Below are 17,716 nucleotides of genomic sequence, written 5' to 3'. Positions count from 1 at the left end.
TCTATAGCCAATGTGGACATGGAACAACATTTTTTGAGAGAACTTGACTCAACCAAAGTGTTTGGAGCATCTCTATTCTAATTTTTTATTTTTTTTTTCTTTATATTTTTATACTAACATCGATATTAAAACTAAACCACTAGCTAGACCTTATGTTGTTCATATTAATCTATTATATACCTTTTGATTTAACATTTGTTACCCCTCATCGAATACCGATACTCGAGAATTTTTCAATATGAGATCATTCCAAGTAGTATAAAATCATAATTACTTTATTTGATAATATTTTAACAATTATCCTTTTTATAAGAACATATTTGATAATTATTTTCTCGAAAAACATAACTTGAATTCATTTTGAATTACCCATAAAATTATATTATTTTGCTTAGTCAAAAATTAATAATACAACTTTTTATAAACTCTTCTTTAGAGTTCTTGGCCGGTGATTGTAAAAAAAAAAAATTAATTGACAAAAATGTCATTTTCGGAAACTTAAAAAAAGAAATGATTGTGATTCAATTTAATGTCAAAAAATTTGTCAAATGGGACAAAGAAAGTGACTTCTTTCCAAGAAAAAGAAAAAGGAAAAGAAAGGGAATTGGGAAATGTTTATATCTCAACAAGTCATACGTAAAAAAAATATATTGATAACACACATACAGTTAATGGTATCTTATAATTAATTGATTGAGCCGCTAAGAAAATGACTTTAGAGAAGAAACAAAAAATGAAAAAAGATACAAATGAAGAAACCCACAAGAGTCAAGTTAGCAATGACTTCCATCAAAAGAAAACCCGAGTCAAACCCCGATATAACGATAAAAATTTAAGGTCTCAAATTAGTATCTCAAAATTTAATATGAATTATTGATGATATACTATGAAATATAAACCATTTATATATTAGTAGACGATTTTATTGACTTAGGATATAGGATATTTATTATCGGACTAACCTATAAAATTAAGATATAAAATAATGAGATCAAGGATGATACATGTAAGTATGTAACATAGATGGATAATAGGATTTGGGTACGAAGAAACGAAGGTCCATGCGGGACCCAGAGAGCATATAGTTGAGTTAGATATTAAGCATACATGGGAGGAAAAAGGGGGTGTAGTGGAGGCGGCTCCTCAACCACTTTGCAGCCCATTTGATTGGGCAGTGCACCTCACTGGCATTAACTACCCTATTTCTTCTAATCTTATGGTCTTCTATCCCATCACACATGCACAAAAAGGCCACAATAGTTTTCCACAGTTGCAGTTAGGGCTCTGAAGTCAATGCTTACAACGTCAAAGTAATAAAAATTAAAAAAAAAATAAAAATCCAATGCTTGGTTAAATTGATTTTTTTTTTTTTTTTGGTTTATAAATTGAGACATGTCATTTGATTTTTCACTAATTGTAAAATATTTTTTTAAAAGGTGTTAAAATGAAAAATAATATGATTTAATTTAAAAAATATTTCAAATATACTAAGATTTAATGCTAGAAATAGCAAGGGTATTCCAGAAGGAATATAAAAAACAGAATACTTTTTTTTTTTATAAAAAAAAGTAGTTTTATTGAGGAAAATATGGAAGCAATTTGAATGGAACATTTCAACTTATGTAATATGACCCATTTCATATTCATGATCCAAAAAATCGTTGAAAATTTTCTCAGCAACCAATCAGTGCCTCTTCGAAGACATGACCCCACAAAAGAAAAGCAAAGACAAACAAGCGTCTAGTGAGAGAGAGTCTAGAGAGAGAGTGTGTGCAGCACAACAAAACAAAAGCCAATAGGCAACAACCTTTCTCCTCATCAAAGCCTTGTTTTTCACTCATCCATCTCTTCTTCTCCACCCAAAGCCTCCTCTCTCTCTCTCTTTCTCTCTCTCTCTCTCTCTCTCTCTCTCTCTCTCTCTCTGAGGTGGGAGTTGCAGAGACCCATCAATGGAGAACACTGTAAAAACTCAAGACAGAGAAAAAACATCTCCCATAACCTCTCCAAACAGCAATGGAAGCAACTGCAGCAGCAGCAGTAACAGCACCGGCCTCCAAATTCAAACCCCACCACTGACCCCGAAGCCCATCTCTAGATCAGATTCCAATCCTTACCCAACAACCTTTGTCCAAGCTGATGCCAACTCCTTCAAACAGGTGGTTCAGAGGCTCACTGGATCCTCCAAACCAACCCAAGATCCACCCACGAAGGCCTGCAACATACCACCCATCAGAACTGGACAGAAGAAGCAAGGATTCAAGCTGTATGAGAGGAGGAGCCAGCTCAAGAACGGCCTCATGATCAACCCTCTGGTGCATGGCTACGTGCAAAATAATTCAGGGTTTTCGCCTAGAAAACCTGAGATCTTGTCCCCCAGTTTGCTGGATTTTCCGAAGCTTGTGCTCAGCCCAGTTACACCATTGACGGAAGACCCCTTTAACAAGTCCTCAGAAGAGAAAGCCATAGCTGAGAAGGGCTTCTACCTCCACCCTTCACCCATGTCCACCCCTAGGGACTCTGAGCCTCAGCTTCTGCCGCTGTTTCCGGTGACCTCCCCTCGAGTTTCCGGGTCGTCTTCTTGAAGAAGAGGTGTAATTTGGGGGGGACTGTAATTGAGAGTTGTTGGATGATTTGCAGTGGCAGGTAGAGATCTTGCTGCAATTGTACAATTTGATCTCTCTCCTCTTTTGTTTGATTTTTCATTGACAAGTACGAACAATATGGAGATAGAATTCTTAAGGTGGGCTTTCTCTTCTGGGTTTCTTTCTTTCTTTCACTTTCTCTCCCTAATTCTCAATATTCCCATGGATGCATTTTTTTTTTTTTTCCCTGGATTTTGTGAGAAATTTTCTTTGTCCTTTTCTTTCTCTTTCTCTCTCCTTCTCATCTTGTGTTTTCAACAAAGTCAGTTTACTTTTACTGTTTGAAATGGTCTTAATGGTTTGAACTGATGGGAGTCATGGGTAGTGGGTTGGGCTGCATTTACTGGCATAATGGAATAGACTGTGCTCAATGATGTGGAGATGTCCAATTTTTTCTTCAATTTTTTTGGTGCATGTGGGAAAGAGGGGTCTAGCCCTATTAAAGGGTAATGGGTCCCTTGTAAGGTGACCCTTATGACCAAAAACAAATTTGAAAATTCCTTGTGATTAGACTCCTACCACCAAAAACAAAATAGGAAGGTCCTGATGAGATGGTCTCATTTCTTACACCCTGCTGCGGTTTTGAATTTTATGCAATTTTGTGGTCCTGCCCTCTCAACTTACAGCTCAATTGAGTCAAATTCCCCTCACAATGTGCCCTGGTGTTCTCCAGGAAGGAGGGTCCTGTTTCATACTGCATACCTGCAGAAATCCTACTACATTCTTTAGGGTATACACCATAGAGATGCACTTGGGGTATCCTTGGATATTTATGGCATCTAATAATAGATATGGTAAGATTTCTTGCAAGAAAGAAGTAAAAGTCGGGGTTCTTTAAACACAGCTTTGTATTGCTGTACCCTAATGCAGGTGGCTATTTTTTTTCTGTCAAGGACATCAGCCCTGATAAAATGTGAACTTAAAGAAAGCAATAAAGGGGCTCTGATCAAAATAACAAAAGCAGAGAGAATGTGAGATGGCTTTTTCACTTCTCTTCTTTCTAAACCTGTTCTGTCAGTGTGTCTGAACCAGACCCAGTAGCAGTTTAGCTGAATTTTCAGTATTGAGCGCCATATTACATTGTGGGATACCAAACTGTCATAAATACTAAATGTTAAGAGCAAATGAAGCAGAACCCAGATACCACTATGCAATTCTAAGATCCACCTTCAAGAAAATCCAGACTCAACTTACCCACCTAATAGGGCTCATACACAAACTTTTGAGTCCTCATTCACTGAAACATCCTCTAATCCACTGATTAATCTCGAATTAACAAAACACCAAAGGAACAGCGACAATATACAAAAGCTCTGGTCAACGATTTATTCCAAAGTTGGAAATTTTGCGTATTTATCTGCGTGTTTGTCGGTAATAATTATGTCACATTTCATAGAAGCTTAAATACAAACATATCTAGTCTCAAATGTCTGAAAAAGATGTGATTGTCTTGAACCCGTGATTATCTGGAAGAGGTCCATTTCCTGGTCGAATAGAGATTATCACCTCCAACCCTGCCAATGGGTAAATATTGAAATATCAGTCTGAAAGACGAATCAGAACAACAAACGGTTTTTTTCCCTCCTTTTCTTTATCTCAGGAACGTAACAGGCTAAAAATTTTAATCACTACGCGGCGTGGTTTAACTACTTTCTCAGTAATCTGTGATAAACAGAACCGTGAAGTACTTGGATTTTAAAGGATGACCTTACTTCTATTTTATTTTGGTAATTGCAGTGATGTTGCAACATTAAACTATCAAATTGGGTAGTTAAATGATGCGTTGTGACACAGTGAAATGAGTCAATTTCCATGTTAAACAAAACCTGATCTCATTTTCAGTTAAGAGTTCTGAAAGCATCTAAATGTATTGAAGGTTTCAGGTGTATATAGATATTATTCAAGGATTGTGTTATCTTATTTGTAGAATTCCCTGAGCAGCAATCTTGAGAAAAAGAAACTGCAGGATACCAAATTACTAATTACCTGCTGCCTTTGCAGCAACAGCTTCTTGATAGACATCTGTCACAAACAAAATCTCCGATGGCTTATCAACTCCCACTGACTCGGTGATTTCAACATAACTCTTTGTTTCTCTTTTATTCCTGCATGACAGAGAGAAAGTGAGAGAGGTTACTTGAATTAAACTAGGTAGTATTTGAGGAGAATCTTAAACACAGAATCATGTTTACTGCAAGTCACAAAGTTTACCCCACTGTAGTGTCGAAAAATCCACATAAATATTTTCTTAGGTCCCCATAGTTTGTGTATCCAAATAGAAGCCTTTGAGCCAACCTGCTACCACTAGAATATATGTACACCTGTTTGAGGGAACAATCAGTGAGTTTACATTGCCAACAGAATGCAAAAAGATGGCCTTTACCATCAAATAATCAAACAGAACAGCATCTAACGTTTAGCTAAAATTTATCCCATTCCATGGGATGACACCAAAAGCTTGAATACCAACAAACTGCTGCTCAGCTGGTATCCATGAAGGACGACAATTTGACAACCGATAAAGATGCTCGCCTTTGGATAAGTAGTGTCTCTTTAGGCCAAGTAGTGGGGTTGGATTGGAATGGATATGGTTGTTGACAGCAAAATAAAACAGAAGCAAGATGATAAGCCTCAGATTCGACGACAAGATTCCATATAAATTAGACTACCACCAAGAGATACTGAAGATTCATTTTTCTCTTTCTTTTCTTAATAAGTAAAAAGACAATTTATTAAACCACCATTAAAGGGTGGGAAAGCCTATACCCAGGATGTATACAAAGAAAGCCCAAACAAAGCTAATCAGAATATAAAATAAAATAAGGGCAAAAATGCAATGCCAGCAACCTTGGCTAACCCATTCTGATCAACAAAGTTAAGAAGAGACAAGCTTCCTTCCATCTAAAGAATCTAAATTCATGAATACCAAGACTTAAAGGAAAGTATCTTTAAGCTTCAGTACAGAAAGCTCTAGCCCTTTAATTATCCTCGGAGATGCCTCAGAAATACAAAGCAGAATGGTTGTCCAAACGTCCCCACTATTTTTCCTGCAGAAAACTGTCATGCCAAGATCATAGGCAACTTTTAATTGGAGAAGGAAAATCCCAAAATGAGCTCCCACATGATAAAGAAGTACATGATTCACTGATTCTGCATCCCAATTGCATAATCAACACCAGCTAACAAGGATAAAACCTCTATACATCAGAGGTATATGGTGGTGATTTCCTTCCTGACAGCTTCCTTGAGCTGAGACTCAGAAGATTATAGCCTGTGAAGACAGCACCTCAAAAAAGGATTAAACCAATTTGTTTTCTCTCATCCTCTGTTGCCCAGCAAATGCAAACCAGAAATCTAAATCATGGAGACTCATGGTGAACCTCAGATTCCAATCTCCAAAACCACCCCTCTCCGTGTTACTTCATTTCCATTCCTCTTTCTAGGCTTCATGCACCGAGGCTTTTAAAGGCATTCCTCTCAGTATTATCCAACTCAACTGGCTTTTGGTGTGTAAACTAAAAGGGTTTGGACATCATTGAGAGGAGCTTATTCATAACTTGAGCAGATGACATCTTTTTATATCGCATTGTAGTCTAAACCTTTTGTATAAACTCCTAGTATAGTAGAGGAGGTCAATCATATTATGATGAGGTTTTTTTGTAATTGTGGGGAGGATTCCTCATCGTTCTCATGTTTTCATTAATATAAATATATACATATCTCGTTTTTTATAAATAAATAAAAAATGTCCAAAACCACACTCTAGACGCCAAAATCAGCAGTACATGCTTTCTTAACAAATGCAAAAGCATAAAGAGTCAGAAACCTAAACTTCAAGCTCACCTCACACCACATAACAAGCCAAACTTTGTAGTTCAACTATTTCCTCCAACAAAGTCATGCCCTAAAAAAAGATCCCAACTTTCAAAGGCTCCACCCCACACTTATCCACTATGGATTTTCACCAAAGCCTACCCCTCAAAAACCAGGGAAGCCACTTACTAAGCAAACCTTTAGAGCTTCTCAAAAGCCTAACCTCAAAAACCTTGGCAGCCACCTTTTTTGGCAGGTAAACAGTTGTCTGAACCACCAAAGGCAACAAACAACCTTCCTCACATCCACCTGATGCAAAAACCTTCTATACTTCTCTAATTTCAGAGGGACTGGCAGCATCACAAAGGAAGACATGGATAGCAGGCAAGCTTGAAAGAGTACAGTGAATAAGAGTAAGCACACCTCATCAGGTAGATATCCTCAATTCTACTGACACTTTCTCACAATGCTCATTCACCCAATCCCACAATACCCTAAATTTGGAAGGAAAACACAACAGAAAACTTAGATAAGGCACGTGCTCTCCCTATATTACACAAAAGCCCCTCCCTTGAACTTCAGTCTAGAGCCAATAGCTTGGAACACTACTGATGAAATCTAAAGCATTTCCTAATTTCCCTCTACAATACACTCTACAGGGACATCATACTCTACCCTCTAATTTCTTCTTTAGCACAAACAATTCCCCTAAGAACATGGAGTCAAGGAACTTTCAATGATATGATTACATGCATTCTCCACTTCAATTTTGTAGAAGCAATGTATCTACCCATGCCTCAAGAGAATTACAAGGATATTGGTATTTCTTCTAGAAGGAAACTAAAGGATGACATAATTCTTATAGTATCTACGTCATTTCAAAATGTCAAAAGATGGATTTGGACTTCCATTCCGTTGTGTATTTTTTGGACAGTTTGGAAGGAGAGAAATAGATTAGCCTTCAAGGGGGGCTCTCTAGCTATTCAGAAGCTAAAGAATTCGTTTGTTTGTAACTTGTGAAGTTGGGCTAGGGTGTATATGGGAGAGGAGTCCTCTTCGCTTTTAGGTTTTTTGGAATGGCTTGCCATTCCCTAAGGGGTGGTGAGTGTTGGTTTTGTTTAGGCTACTATGTATACCTCCTGTATGCTTTGTGGCTTTTTGCCTCATTTTATATATATGCGCACACTTATCTAAAAAAAATGTCAAAAGATGGATTAATTGTCTCAGGATGATTGAACAAAATATTCATTAATATTCCACCCATCTAAAACAACCCTGTGTCTAACCCTGCAAGATTCAGTGACAGTTGTTAGACAGGTCTACAGCACACAATTGAGCAGTCAAAACCATGGAAAACTGAAGGGAAGTTCGTTCCTTTCTCAAACCAGTTGAGACTTGACCTTTGGGTAGATTCATCTCTCACATGTTTGTACAACATGAAGGGGACACACCCTTTTGTTCCCTTAATGGCTGTCTTCCCTGCAAGGAGAAAGTACTCACATACTGTGCCTACATGTAAATTCATTCCACTCACTCACAAATGGTTACAGACCATTATTGAGAAGCATTTCAAGTAGCACATACTCATGACTGCAAACTACTAGCAACACAGCACACTCGCCTAGCATGCAACATTCTGGTGCTTTCCTATGAAGACATAATACTTAAAAGCACTCAAAAATTAAGGACAACATAAAAGGTCAGAAGTAAATCAGTAAGGAAAATAAATGAATAAAAAGATACATAAGAAGCAAGAGTAACCTTTATTCCTGAAGCATGCCACTTCTGAAGAGCTTCTGGCACATCCTCAAAAACGACTCCCTCCAATTCATTATTCTGAAATCCAGTTCGCCAAATATGACCCTGCGTGCAAAAATGTTAGCTGACTCCAGGGGTCTGCCTCACAGTGATCATATTTCTCTCATTCCATTTTTCTTACTTGTAATTGTTTTAAGGCTGTGATCTTCCTGTCGGCTTTTATCATTGCTTCCACGTTAGCAACCAAAGCCGCAATCACCTCCTCTTTCCCTGCATCATCTGGTGGGATGGGCACAGCACCAACAATACCTTGTTCCAAGTCACTCTGGACCTGCAAAAGAAAGGTGAAAATTTTAACAATTCATTCTCTTGACTTCTCAAGGACTCAATCTGGACTTATTCAACAGAAACATAAGAGCAGTCTCAAGCCTTTAACCAATTTACAAAATTGCACCACAAACAAGTAATCGGTGATCTCCAACTTAATATATGTCATTGTCAATCTAACTAAGATTAGACCAGAAGCTAGTCAAGCAGCAAGATTCCATTCCATAATTTAAACACAAGATTTCAGGTGTAAGAAACTTTGAGAACCTACTAAACCACTCATAACAATGACATGCACCTGAAAACCCAGATGAAGACTAAAAGAATAATAAAGAAGTTTACAAGTCATGATAATCATTTTTCAAACAGTTAAGGGAGTGATAACTAATTCATGATTTGATTTGACACCTGGAAAGATGACTTCTCATTCTTTTCATGTTTTCTTTCAGCCATACAAGAGGAAAATTTTATGGAATAGGTCTCCATCCAATCAACAGATGACATGAGTAAAGCACATGTCAGCATATGTCCATCAAACAGGAGATAGTGACTATGGTCTAATAACAAAGGATTTTTATTTTTGAGGCATAAGGGAGACTAGGACTAGATTGTGATTTGGCAGACAAGTTGAATACATGGTAGAATGGAGACTTCAAACTTCTACATGCTTGGGCTTGCCAAGATAAATCCTCAGCAAGAACTTGGTATTTATCTTAACTGAGTCACCAGACTATATTAGCCAGAGTTGGTGCATTGGATTCTATTTGAAGTTGGTTTATTGAGATTACGAGGGATGACCATGGAGTCTAAGATTCGAAAAGCATCCTTATGATTAGGAAATTGCCTCTATCTCACTTCTTTGGGATTCAGTTCATGAAAATCACAAGATTGGGTCAAATTTAGGAAAACAGATTGGAGTCAAATTCATATCAAACTATACTTTTGCCACATACACAAGTTGCGGATGAAACTTTTCTGGCCAATAGAAACAATTTCCTTCCAAATTAGTTTTCTTTAGACTTTGAACAGAACCCAAACCACCAATATCCAATCTCATCAACTGAGTATTCTAATAAAGTTGATGCCTGTAAGAGGGATCTTCACAGAGTTCATCTTATTATCAGCTGTCAAGATTCCAGGCTTTCTGGATTGATGTGGACATGACTTCAGTCATTAGAAATACAGTCATTCACATAGATTCCTAGGGACCAAAATCTTTAGAAGATGTGCCAGTTTGCAGCTTTTTGGGGCTACCTAGAGAGAAAGAAGCATGCATATCATTCTTATCAAAAGAAGAAGCATGCAATTGTTGAAGTGGGCAGCGGCCTTGTTAGAAAATGTAGTAGATCATATAATTAGAATTATATACTATAGGTTTTAAAAAATTTCAAGAGTCTTCTTACAGATTTTTATTTTAATCTGCAATCCTTTCTTCTGCAAAGTGGTGTGGTTTTCTTTTTTAGTTAACTATTTGTCTACATACTTCTTCAGATCTAATTTTCATTTTTATCAAAACAAAAGAGACATTAACTGCATAAAATTAGCAAAGGTCGACAGTATGAACTGTCCAATTGATATTAAAAGCACTTACTTCTCAACTTTTGACAGAAATAAAAGCAGCTTTTACACATCAATCAAATGTGCAACACATGGATTCCCTTAAGAGGACATGTGCTAAACACACAGCATACTCAGATATAAAGTGGTCCACATTACCATTTATTTGGTTGCCTGCAAGGCTAAGACAAGTAGTAATGGAGCCATGCAAGTTTGGATACTTCATGGCTACCAGCATAGAAACAAAACTTCTGAACAAAAATCTTACCTGAGTGCGCAACAACTTGATATCATCCTGAGTTTCATCAGTCTCATACGTTGCAGCCAAATGCCTACTCACATTATTGCGGGCAAAGGGAAAGAGAACATCGGTCACAAATGATATAGGAGTGGTAGTCCCTTCGATGTCAAGAACAATACAACGCTGAAACATAACAAATTAAGGGAGAGCAGTTTTAATGGGATCAAGCATAAAAATAAAAGCACTAAAGGTCCAAGAATTCTCTGACCAGAGGATATATCTGCATTAAGGAACCATATAAAAAATCTACCAAGTCATGTAAGATTTCACATTGAAACTAGAGAAGAAGTTATGAGACTGAATAGGAAAACTTCCAGTAAAAAATAAAAAATAAAATTCAGGAACTCACTCGCGATGGTTCAGTCTCATGATTGGAATTTACAGTCCCTGCCTTCACAGACATATTTGTTTTGCCACCATATTTTTTAATTGGACCATGATCTGGAGTAGACCAGTCAAGGCCCAATTGGTAAAGTTTGATAGCAGCATCAAAGAGATAGTGGTAGCATTCAGCCTGAGGGAGCAAGTCAAGCAAAAGATCATAAACTAAACAATAAACTAAAAAGAAAAAACAAAACATAAAGAAACCCCTAAAAAAACTACAAATGTGACACATACATTAATTTGATGGACTTCATACAAATATTCTTTGAAATAACACAAACCTGAGTTTTAGCATGAATCCATGAGTCTCCCCATATATATATGCCATGGTTGCGAACAAGGACAGCTGTTGTTTTCGGGTAGGCTTCAATCTATTAAACATAGAGGAAATTTAATCAGTCTGAGGAAATATTCTACATAATAAAATAATGAAAGAATGGAAGATCTTATGTCATCCCAACTTCATGCAACAGTGATCAACAGAAAGTTATTCATCCAGGATCTGTACAAACATTCTTAATAGCTAGGAGACAATGAAAGTTTCTCTTGCAACAACCATAGTTCCACATCTAAATCACCTTTTAGATGTGAAAGCTCTACCAGAACTTTGAAATAGGAAAAAAACTTCCAATGACTCAAAACACACATGGAGAGGCGCGATACGCTGTGTGTATCAATCAGTCATAAAATGACTAACATGAAAAATTACACATGAAAGCATGCAATCATTTTGCACATATACAAATTATGAACCATACACCTACTGTTTTTAAAACACTTAATTACTCCTTTCACAGCATCATGTGTGATTGAGTGCTCAAGGTCAAATCTCAAAGTATCAACACAAAAAATACATACATCAGGAAAAAGAGAGAGAGAGAGAGAGAGAGAGAGAGAGAGAGGACATACAGCTTCAGCAAGGGCATCTGTGAGCTCCCTTTCGTGGGCAGTGTTCTCTATGATTGGGACCACAAGCTCATCATAATAACCATGTCCTTGAATTCCTTTTATCATTTCCATATGAGTGATCTGTAATTTTGCACAAAAACATAAAAAATTCAAGCAAATTAAAAGATATCAGAGAACCAAAACAGAATTATTATACATTCTAGAAAGTGTAAAAAATTATAAACATATTATTTGAGACCAAATGAACAGCCCATCACAACAACATAGCCATCATCCCAGTTTTAGCATCTCATAGACCACAACCATCAGGAAACTTATCCTTTAAAAAAAATGAAAACACTGCATACAAATTTTTGTTTTTCAAGAGAATTTTCATATACTACAGGAAAAAAATCTAAAATGCAAATTTTTCTGCGGGAGATACTTCTTTTCTGATAGACCCTGAAAAGTGAATCTCCAATGTTTCATTGCAATCATGTAACATGTGTCTCAGTCATTAAGATTCTTTTAACACTTTCTAGTAGTACCCTAGCTTTTTCAAAATTGACTGCTATTATGTTTCTCTTTCATCCATTTAGTCTATTTAGACTGATTTCCAGTACACTATTTCCCTTTTTAATACGAGATTCAGGCATCCTTTGTCTCTTTCTATTTCCTATATAGGCTATATTTTCATTTCTCAAGTACAAAACTGTGCCCATAATCCTTACCCCAACCCCTGTACCTCCTTATGTTTGGCTACCAATCTAACCCAAAAGTTTAAGCTATCAGATAATGGACTCACAATGCATAATAGCTTATTGAGCTAAAGGCCTAACAACAACCAACATAAAGATCCTTCAAGTAAATATTCTCAGCTACATGTCATATTTGCTCCCATGTCATAATTCAATTTTCATGCATTGCCTCCACTTATCTACATAAAATTCACACCATCAATTTAGAAAATTCATGCCACATATCTCTGCAACAGGATAGTAAGTCTGGAAGATTCTCCACAGGATCACTCAAAGAAATAACTCAACCCAATAGCCACCCTCATTTTTTTTGATAAGTGCCACCCTCATGCTGACTGTAAAGAAAAGGAAGGAAAAAATGTAAATATCTTAAATATCCATAGATTCCATTCACGTCGAATAAACCACACCAAAGGGGAAGGTTGAGCTAACAGAGGGGTTAAGAGCTTTTTATCCTCAACTATGACAAGCAAAGTTCAAAAATTTACTCGAAATTCTTTGGATAATGGATCAATCATTGTCACAATACATGATTCCATCCCATGACTGTGGATGACAGCTCCAGCATTGCGCATCAGATATGCCTAGAAAACAAAGGAAAAAAACAGTGTTATATTCACTCAAATAATAAAATTAAAAATCCAAAAATTCATGCCAGCCTTTCACAGATTGAATAATGATTACCATCCAAATGGAATGCATAAATATATTGTTCAGCAACAGACCTATCACAAAATAAAATAAAAAAATAAAAATAAAATAAAAAGAAAACCATATTCCCCAGAATCCTGTTCCAACCTAAAATAGAGAAACACATAAACAGACTATCATAACAACCGAGTGTTTGATTATGACATGATCGTACCATTAAGAATTGTATTGCCCATGTGTGTGTGTGGTTAATGAAATACAATTGTCATATCCTAAACAAGATAATTTTCAGAAACTTGAAGAATGGTAACAGTTGAAGAAATAGACCTACTCAGAATCATCCATGATATTAATCAAATGGTTAACTATCAAGGATTTATCCCTTACCACAGTGCATGTAAGAAATGGCAATTCTTAAGGACCCAAAGGAACTCACACCTTCTTTGCCACCCCCTTCTCCCTACTGGTAACCAACACCTTGGAGTAAAACATTCCAGAAATAACCCATTTCAGGTCCTATGCCATGTCACCCAGTCATCCATCTCTCTATACAGATTGACCAAGTAAAGCTTTCCAGAAAAAAGCATCAATAGTTTCTATCTACCAGACACTTTTTTTGGGGAGCTAGGCAGATGGAAGAAAAACCTGTGCCAGTGATGCCAGAATGCCACTTATTTTATTGGGTTGTCTATCCTCCTAATTGTATTGACAGACTTGATACAGATAGATCCATTGCCCCCAACTTCTGCCTGTATCAGGCAGTGGCAGCCCCTGCCTCCATAGCCACAGCACAGAGGAGAAGGTCCCGATATATGGCAAGTTCTATGAAAACATGCTTCCCCCACCACAGCCCATGGTCACCTGCCAAGCTTCTTTTTCAACTATCATCCCAAAACAGCAACACAAACTCCTTCATTAGAGGTATTCTACCCCAATAGATATCTTTCCAAACTTCATATCACTTCTCATGTACTTTGAATCTCACCTTTCCAAAAGACAGCTCCAATCCACTCCTCGTAGCTTTTCAAATGGCCACACCATTTTCATTATGTGACAGATTATAAAATTAGAACCTCCAACTAATACTCCTTTTGACTTATTCAAGCTCAGTCTTTGAATTTTTTCAGAAACCATAGATTTAAAATTTATTTTTTCATTTTCCTTTATTTTTTTAGCAACCAAACAAGTAAATTGCAATCCTAGATATGACATTAATTACTATAATTACAAAGCCCCATCCCACATCACCAATGATCTGATCAATACGCAATGAAAAGAAAAGGCTGCTCAAATAATTTCATAAATTCCAATTATCTTCATGAACACTATATATCAGCTCTGCATTAATTTACAAAAATGCATTGATAAATAACACCAGAAAATCACTCAAAGAGCATGCAAAAGAACTGCATTTTAAGGCTGGTTTAACAATTAATGACAATTAAGAAACACAAAAAATGCATACCTTCATGAAAAGAGGAGCACAATCACTGCATTTGGGAGGCTTATTTGGGTATGGCTTCGGAGATGGGGAAGACAAGAAACACCCACTTGGAGATAACACATACATGTCCTCTGGAACCATCCTTTCCTTTTGAACCCCTGATAAACATATAGAAAAATGCCAATTAATCATAAATTAACATTATCTAGAGATCCAAACAAGCAATTGGGCATAAATAAACAATACACAGAAACAAAAATAACCAATTGAGCACCAATAAATAGTACCCAGAAATTAAATAACCAATTTAGCATTAATAAACAACACCCTCAAATCAAGAGACTCAATTGAGCAAAAAATAAATAACACCCAGAAATAAAAGCATAATCACAATTAAGCATAAACAAAAAACACCCAGAAATCGGAACCACCAACTGAGAATAAATAAAATACTTCAGCGAGCAAAACAACCAATTGAGCATAAATAAACATACCCAGAAATCAGAACACCGAGTTGAGTATAAATAAGTAGCACCCACAATCAAACAATGAACTAAGCATAAATAAACGATACCCAGTAATCAGGGCAACAAATTGAGCATGAATAAACAATACCCAGAAAATGAAAACGACTAATTGGCAAAAGTAAACAGCACCCGCAATGAAAAAATGAATTGAGACTAAATAAATGATACCCAGAAATCAAGACGACAACTTGAGCATGAATCGTCTATTCTCAGAAATGAAAACAACCAACTAAGCATAAGTGAATAGCACCCATGGTCAAGACAGCCAGCTGAGCATACACAAACAATACCCATAAATGAAAACAAGCAATCGAGCAGAAGTAAAAAGAATCAAGAAAACCAACTGAGCATAAATAAACAACAACCGGGTAACAAACCATCCAATCGAGCATGTAACAAAAATAAACAAATAAATAAAATAAAATAAAATAAATGAATCAAAACAATAAATTAGGCACCGGCAAAAAATACCCAGAAACCAAATAGAATCGAGAAGAGGACAGTACCGGAAGGGGACATGACAATGAGCTGTTGAGGCTTAGGGATGGATTCATCATGGACCTTGATTGTGATGCTGCCACCCGTCCCTGAAACCCAACCAAGGCCGTAGAAGTGACGGCAGAGGTCCGATAGTAGCTTTCTCGTGTCATTCACAGGCATGCTCTCCAGATACGCTTGCGATGTAGCAGCCATTTTCAGACCATTCAAGGCTGCTGCAGCCATGGTCGTGGGTTTAGAAAGAGAAAGTAGAGAGAGAAAGCAGCCACGAGGGAATTGATTCCCTGAGGCTTGAGGAAGACACATTTATTACACTCGTGATTGGGTTACCTGCGGGTGACAAAGACGTAGGATTTGATTGGAGTCTTAGCATTCTAGTGAAGGCTGCAAACACTGCCACGTGGGGTGGATAACACGCATAGTGGGCTAGGATATCATAAGTTTGTCAATAAATTTGGTTGAAAATGTACATATTTAAATTGGGATTAAATGAGAGATTAAGGCATGAATCATGAGAAGGGCATGACACTATGACAGGTTCAATTAAAAAGGATTTAACACCTTATGGAATTTTTTCTACAAAAAATATTATTAAAATAGGGTTGTATAAAAAAATTAATCCAAAAATACAACTTTTTTTCACTTCTTTTATTTTTATACTTAACTCGTCTTTCGAAAATACAAATTCAATGTAAAAAGTGAATTCATCTTTTAAAAAAATAAATTTACTTTTTGTATTACATTTGTATTTTTAATTACGAGTTATCTTTTTATCTTAAATCTTTTTATACTAAGCTCGTCTTTTAAAAAGAAAATCTTTTATTTTTAACATTGAATTCGTCTTTTTAAAATATAAGTTCACTTTTACTCTAAACTCATTTCTTAAAAAGCGAATTCTACTCAAAATTGAAAAGTATTGTAATTTTAAAATTATTTTTCTATTATGATTTCTACAAAAATATTTTTTTTAAATACACAACTGAAACCCCTTTTATTATATATACTATACACCTAGTGATTTTCTAATAAAATATTCATAAGAAAAGTAACAATCAAAGATATTCCAATGAATTTTTCTAAGGTACGAAGCAATATTTTAATTACTTTGACCTGTGGTGAATTTTATTGGACCCAGTTAATATTACCCTTAATTTACATATCGGTATTTATCTATTTATTATATATTATTTTAAATTAAAATATAATATAAAATTTGAATTAAAGTATAAATTTACTATTGTTTGAATCATAGCATAAGATATAGTTTGAATTATGATATAACTCAAATGTATTTGTATATAAATATTCATCATCATGAGAATAGAATGCTCTTATGTAATTCATAGTAAATTTCTACTCTAATTCAAATTAATATATAATAAATATATAAATATCAATATATAAATTAAGGATAACATTAACTATCTCTAATGAATTTAAGTCAAATTTATATCTATATTGATGATTAATAATGGTTATTTTTTAATATGTTTTTTATTTTTAAAATATAAAATAGTAGTAACTTTTACTTAAAAATATTTATATTGAAAAAGATAAAGATTTTTAAAAACCGAGTAAGAAGGTTGAGATGCAAAATACTAAAATAAATAAATAAATAAATAAGAGAGATAAAATATTATTACAAATCAATTGAAGGAGTTAAAATGTCTTAATGATTATTAAATATATTAAATGTAATTAATAAAATAACTTAATATCATTAAGTAAATTTTAAAATATCTTTAGGTATAAAATAATAAAAAATTAACTTATTCTAAATAATAAATCATTTTGGGGAAAATAAGTTTTGACTCATTAATATGAAAATATATAAAAAAAAGAATTTCAACTTTTTTAAATCCATATTATATTTATTTATTTAAAAATAATTTGAAATACATGCATAGTCATCTAATTATTCCCTAATAAGCCCATTTTACTTGTCATGTATTCAATATCACTTGACAAATAAACTAAACTCTTTTACATAAATATTTTCCCTTCTTTTAGATATTTATTTTATTATCATTATTATTTTGTGGTTTGATAATTTTTTTTTTTAAATTAAACAAAGGTGAAGTAGTTTGAAGAATGTAAACATTAAAAGTGAGTGAAATCCTATAGGACAATAGATAAGTTTGAGTTTATTGGGAATAAGGTTTATGATT

At 35.2% G+C, this 17,716-nt stretch overlaps 2 protein-coding genes across 2 annotated transcripts; one reads left to right on the top strand and one right to left on the bottom strand.

Annotated features, from left to right (window-relative positions):
- Positions 1-1,603: 1,603 nt before the first annotated feature.
- Positions 1,604-2,755, top strand: LOC100262369 (VQ motif-containing protein 4). Its single transcript, XM_019217358.2, has one exon. It carries the CDS (start codon positions 1,950-1,952, stop codon positions 2,580-2,582), a length of 633 nt encoding a protein of 210 aa, XP_019072903.1. The 5' UTR covers positions 1,604-1,949; the 3' UTR covers positions 2,583-2,755.
- A 1,190-nt stretch (positions 2,756-3,945) lies between these two features.
- On the bottom strand, positions 3,946-15,890 carry LOC100257258 (probable bifunctional methylthioribulose-1-phosphate dehydratase/enolase-phosphatase E1 1). The gene is made up of 12 exons (XM_002285013.3): positions 15,557-15,890; positions 14,545-14,681; positions 12,917-13,012; positions 11,692-11,811; positions 11,064-11,153; positions 10,748-10,912; positions 10,366-10,521; positions 8,395-8,544; positions 8,217-8,318; positions 4,854-4,963; positions 4,629-4,747; positions 3,946-4,156 (listed from the first exon to the last, which is right to left on the bottom strand). The coding sequence occupies exons 1-12, from the start codon at positions 15,852-15,854 to the stop codon at positions 4,065-4,067; spliced, it is 1,635 nt and encodes a 544-aa protein (XP_002285049.1). The 5' UTR covers positions 15,855-15,890; the 3' UTR covers positions 3,946-4,064.
- Positions 15,891-17,716: the final 1,826 nt, after the last annotated feature.

The sequence above is a fragment of the Vitis vinifera genome, chromosome 19 (genome assembly GCF_030704535.1).
Source record: "Vitis vinifera cultivar Pinot Noir 40024 chromosome 19, ASM3070453v1".
Taxonomy (NCBI): Eukaryota; Viridiplantae; Streptophyta; class Magnoliopsida; order Vitales; family Vitaceae; genus Vitis; species Vitis vinifera.
Note: the sequence above shows the minus strand (reverse complement) of the source record. Positions and strands in the feature narration are given on the sequence as shown.

Bases quoted from the DNA above. Each gene is read 5' to 3' on its own strand.
- LOC100262369 (XM_019217358.2), top strand. From the start codon at position 1,950: ATGGAGAACACTGTAAAAACTCAAGACAGAGAAAAAACATCTCCCATA.
- LOC100257258 (XM_002285013.3), bottom strand. From the start codon at position 15,854: ATGTGTCTTCCTCAAGCCTCAGGGAATCAATTCCCTCGTGGCTGCTTT. The intron at 8,319-8,394 runs GTAAGAAAAATG...TTTTGCACGCAG, and splicing joins CAGCCTTAAAACAATTACAA to GGTCATATTTGGCGAACTGG. The intron at 4,748-4,853 runs GTAAACTTTGTG...TCTGTCATGCAG, and splicing joins TTTTTCGACACTACAGTGGG to GAATAAAAGAGAAACAAAGA.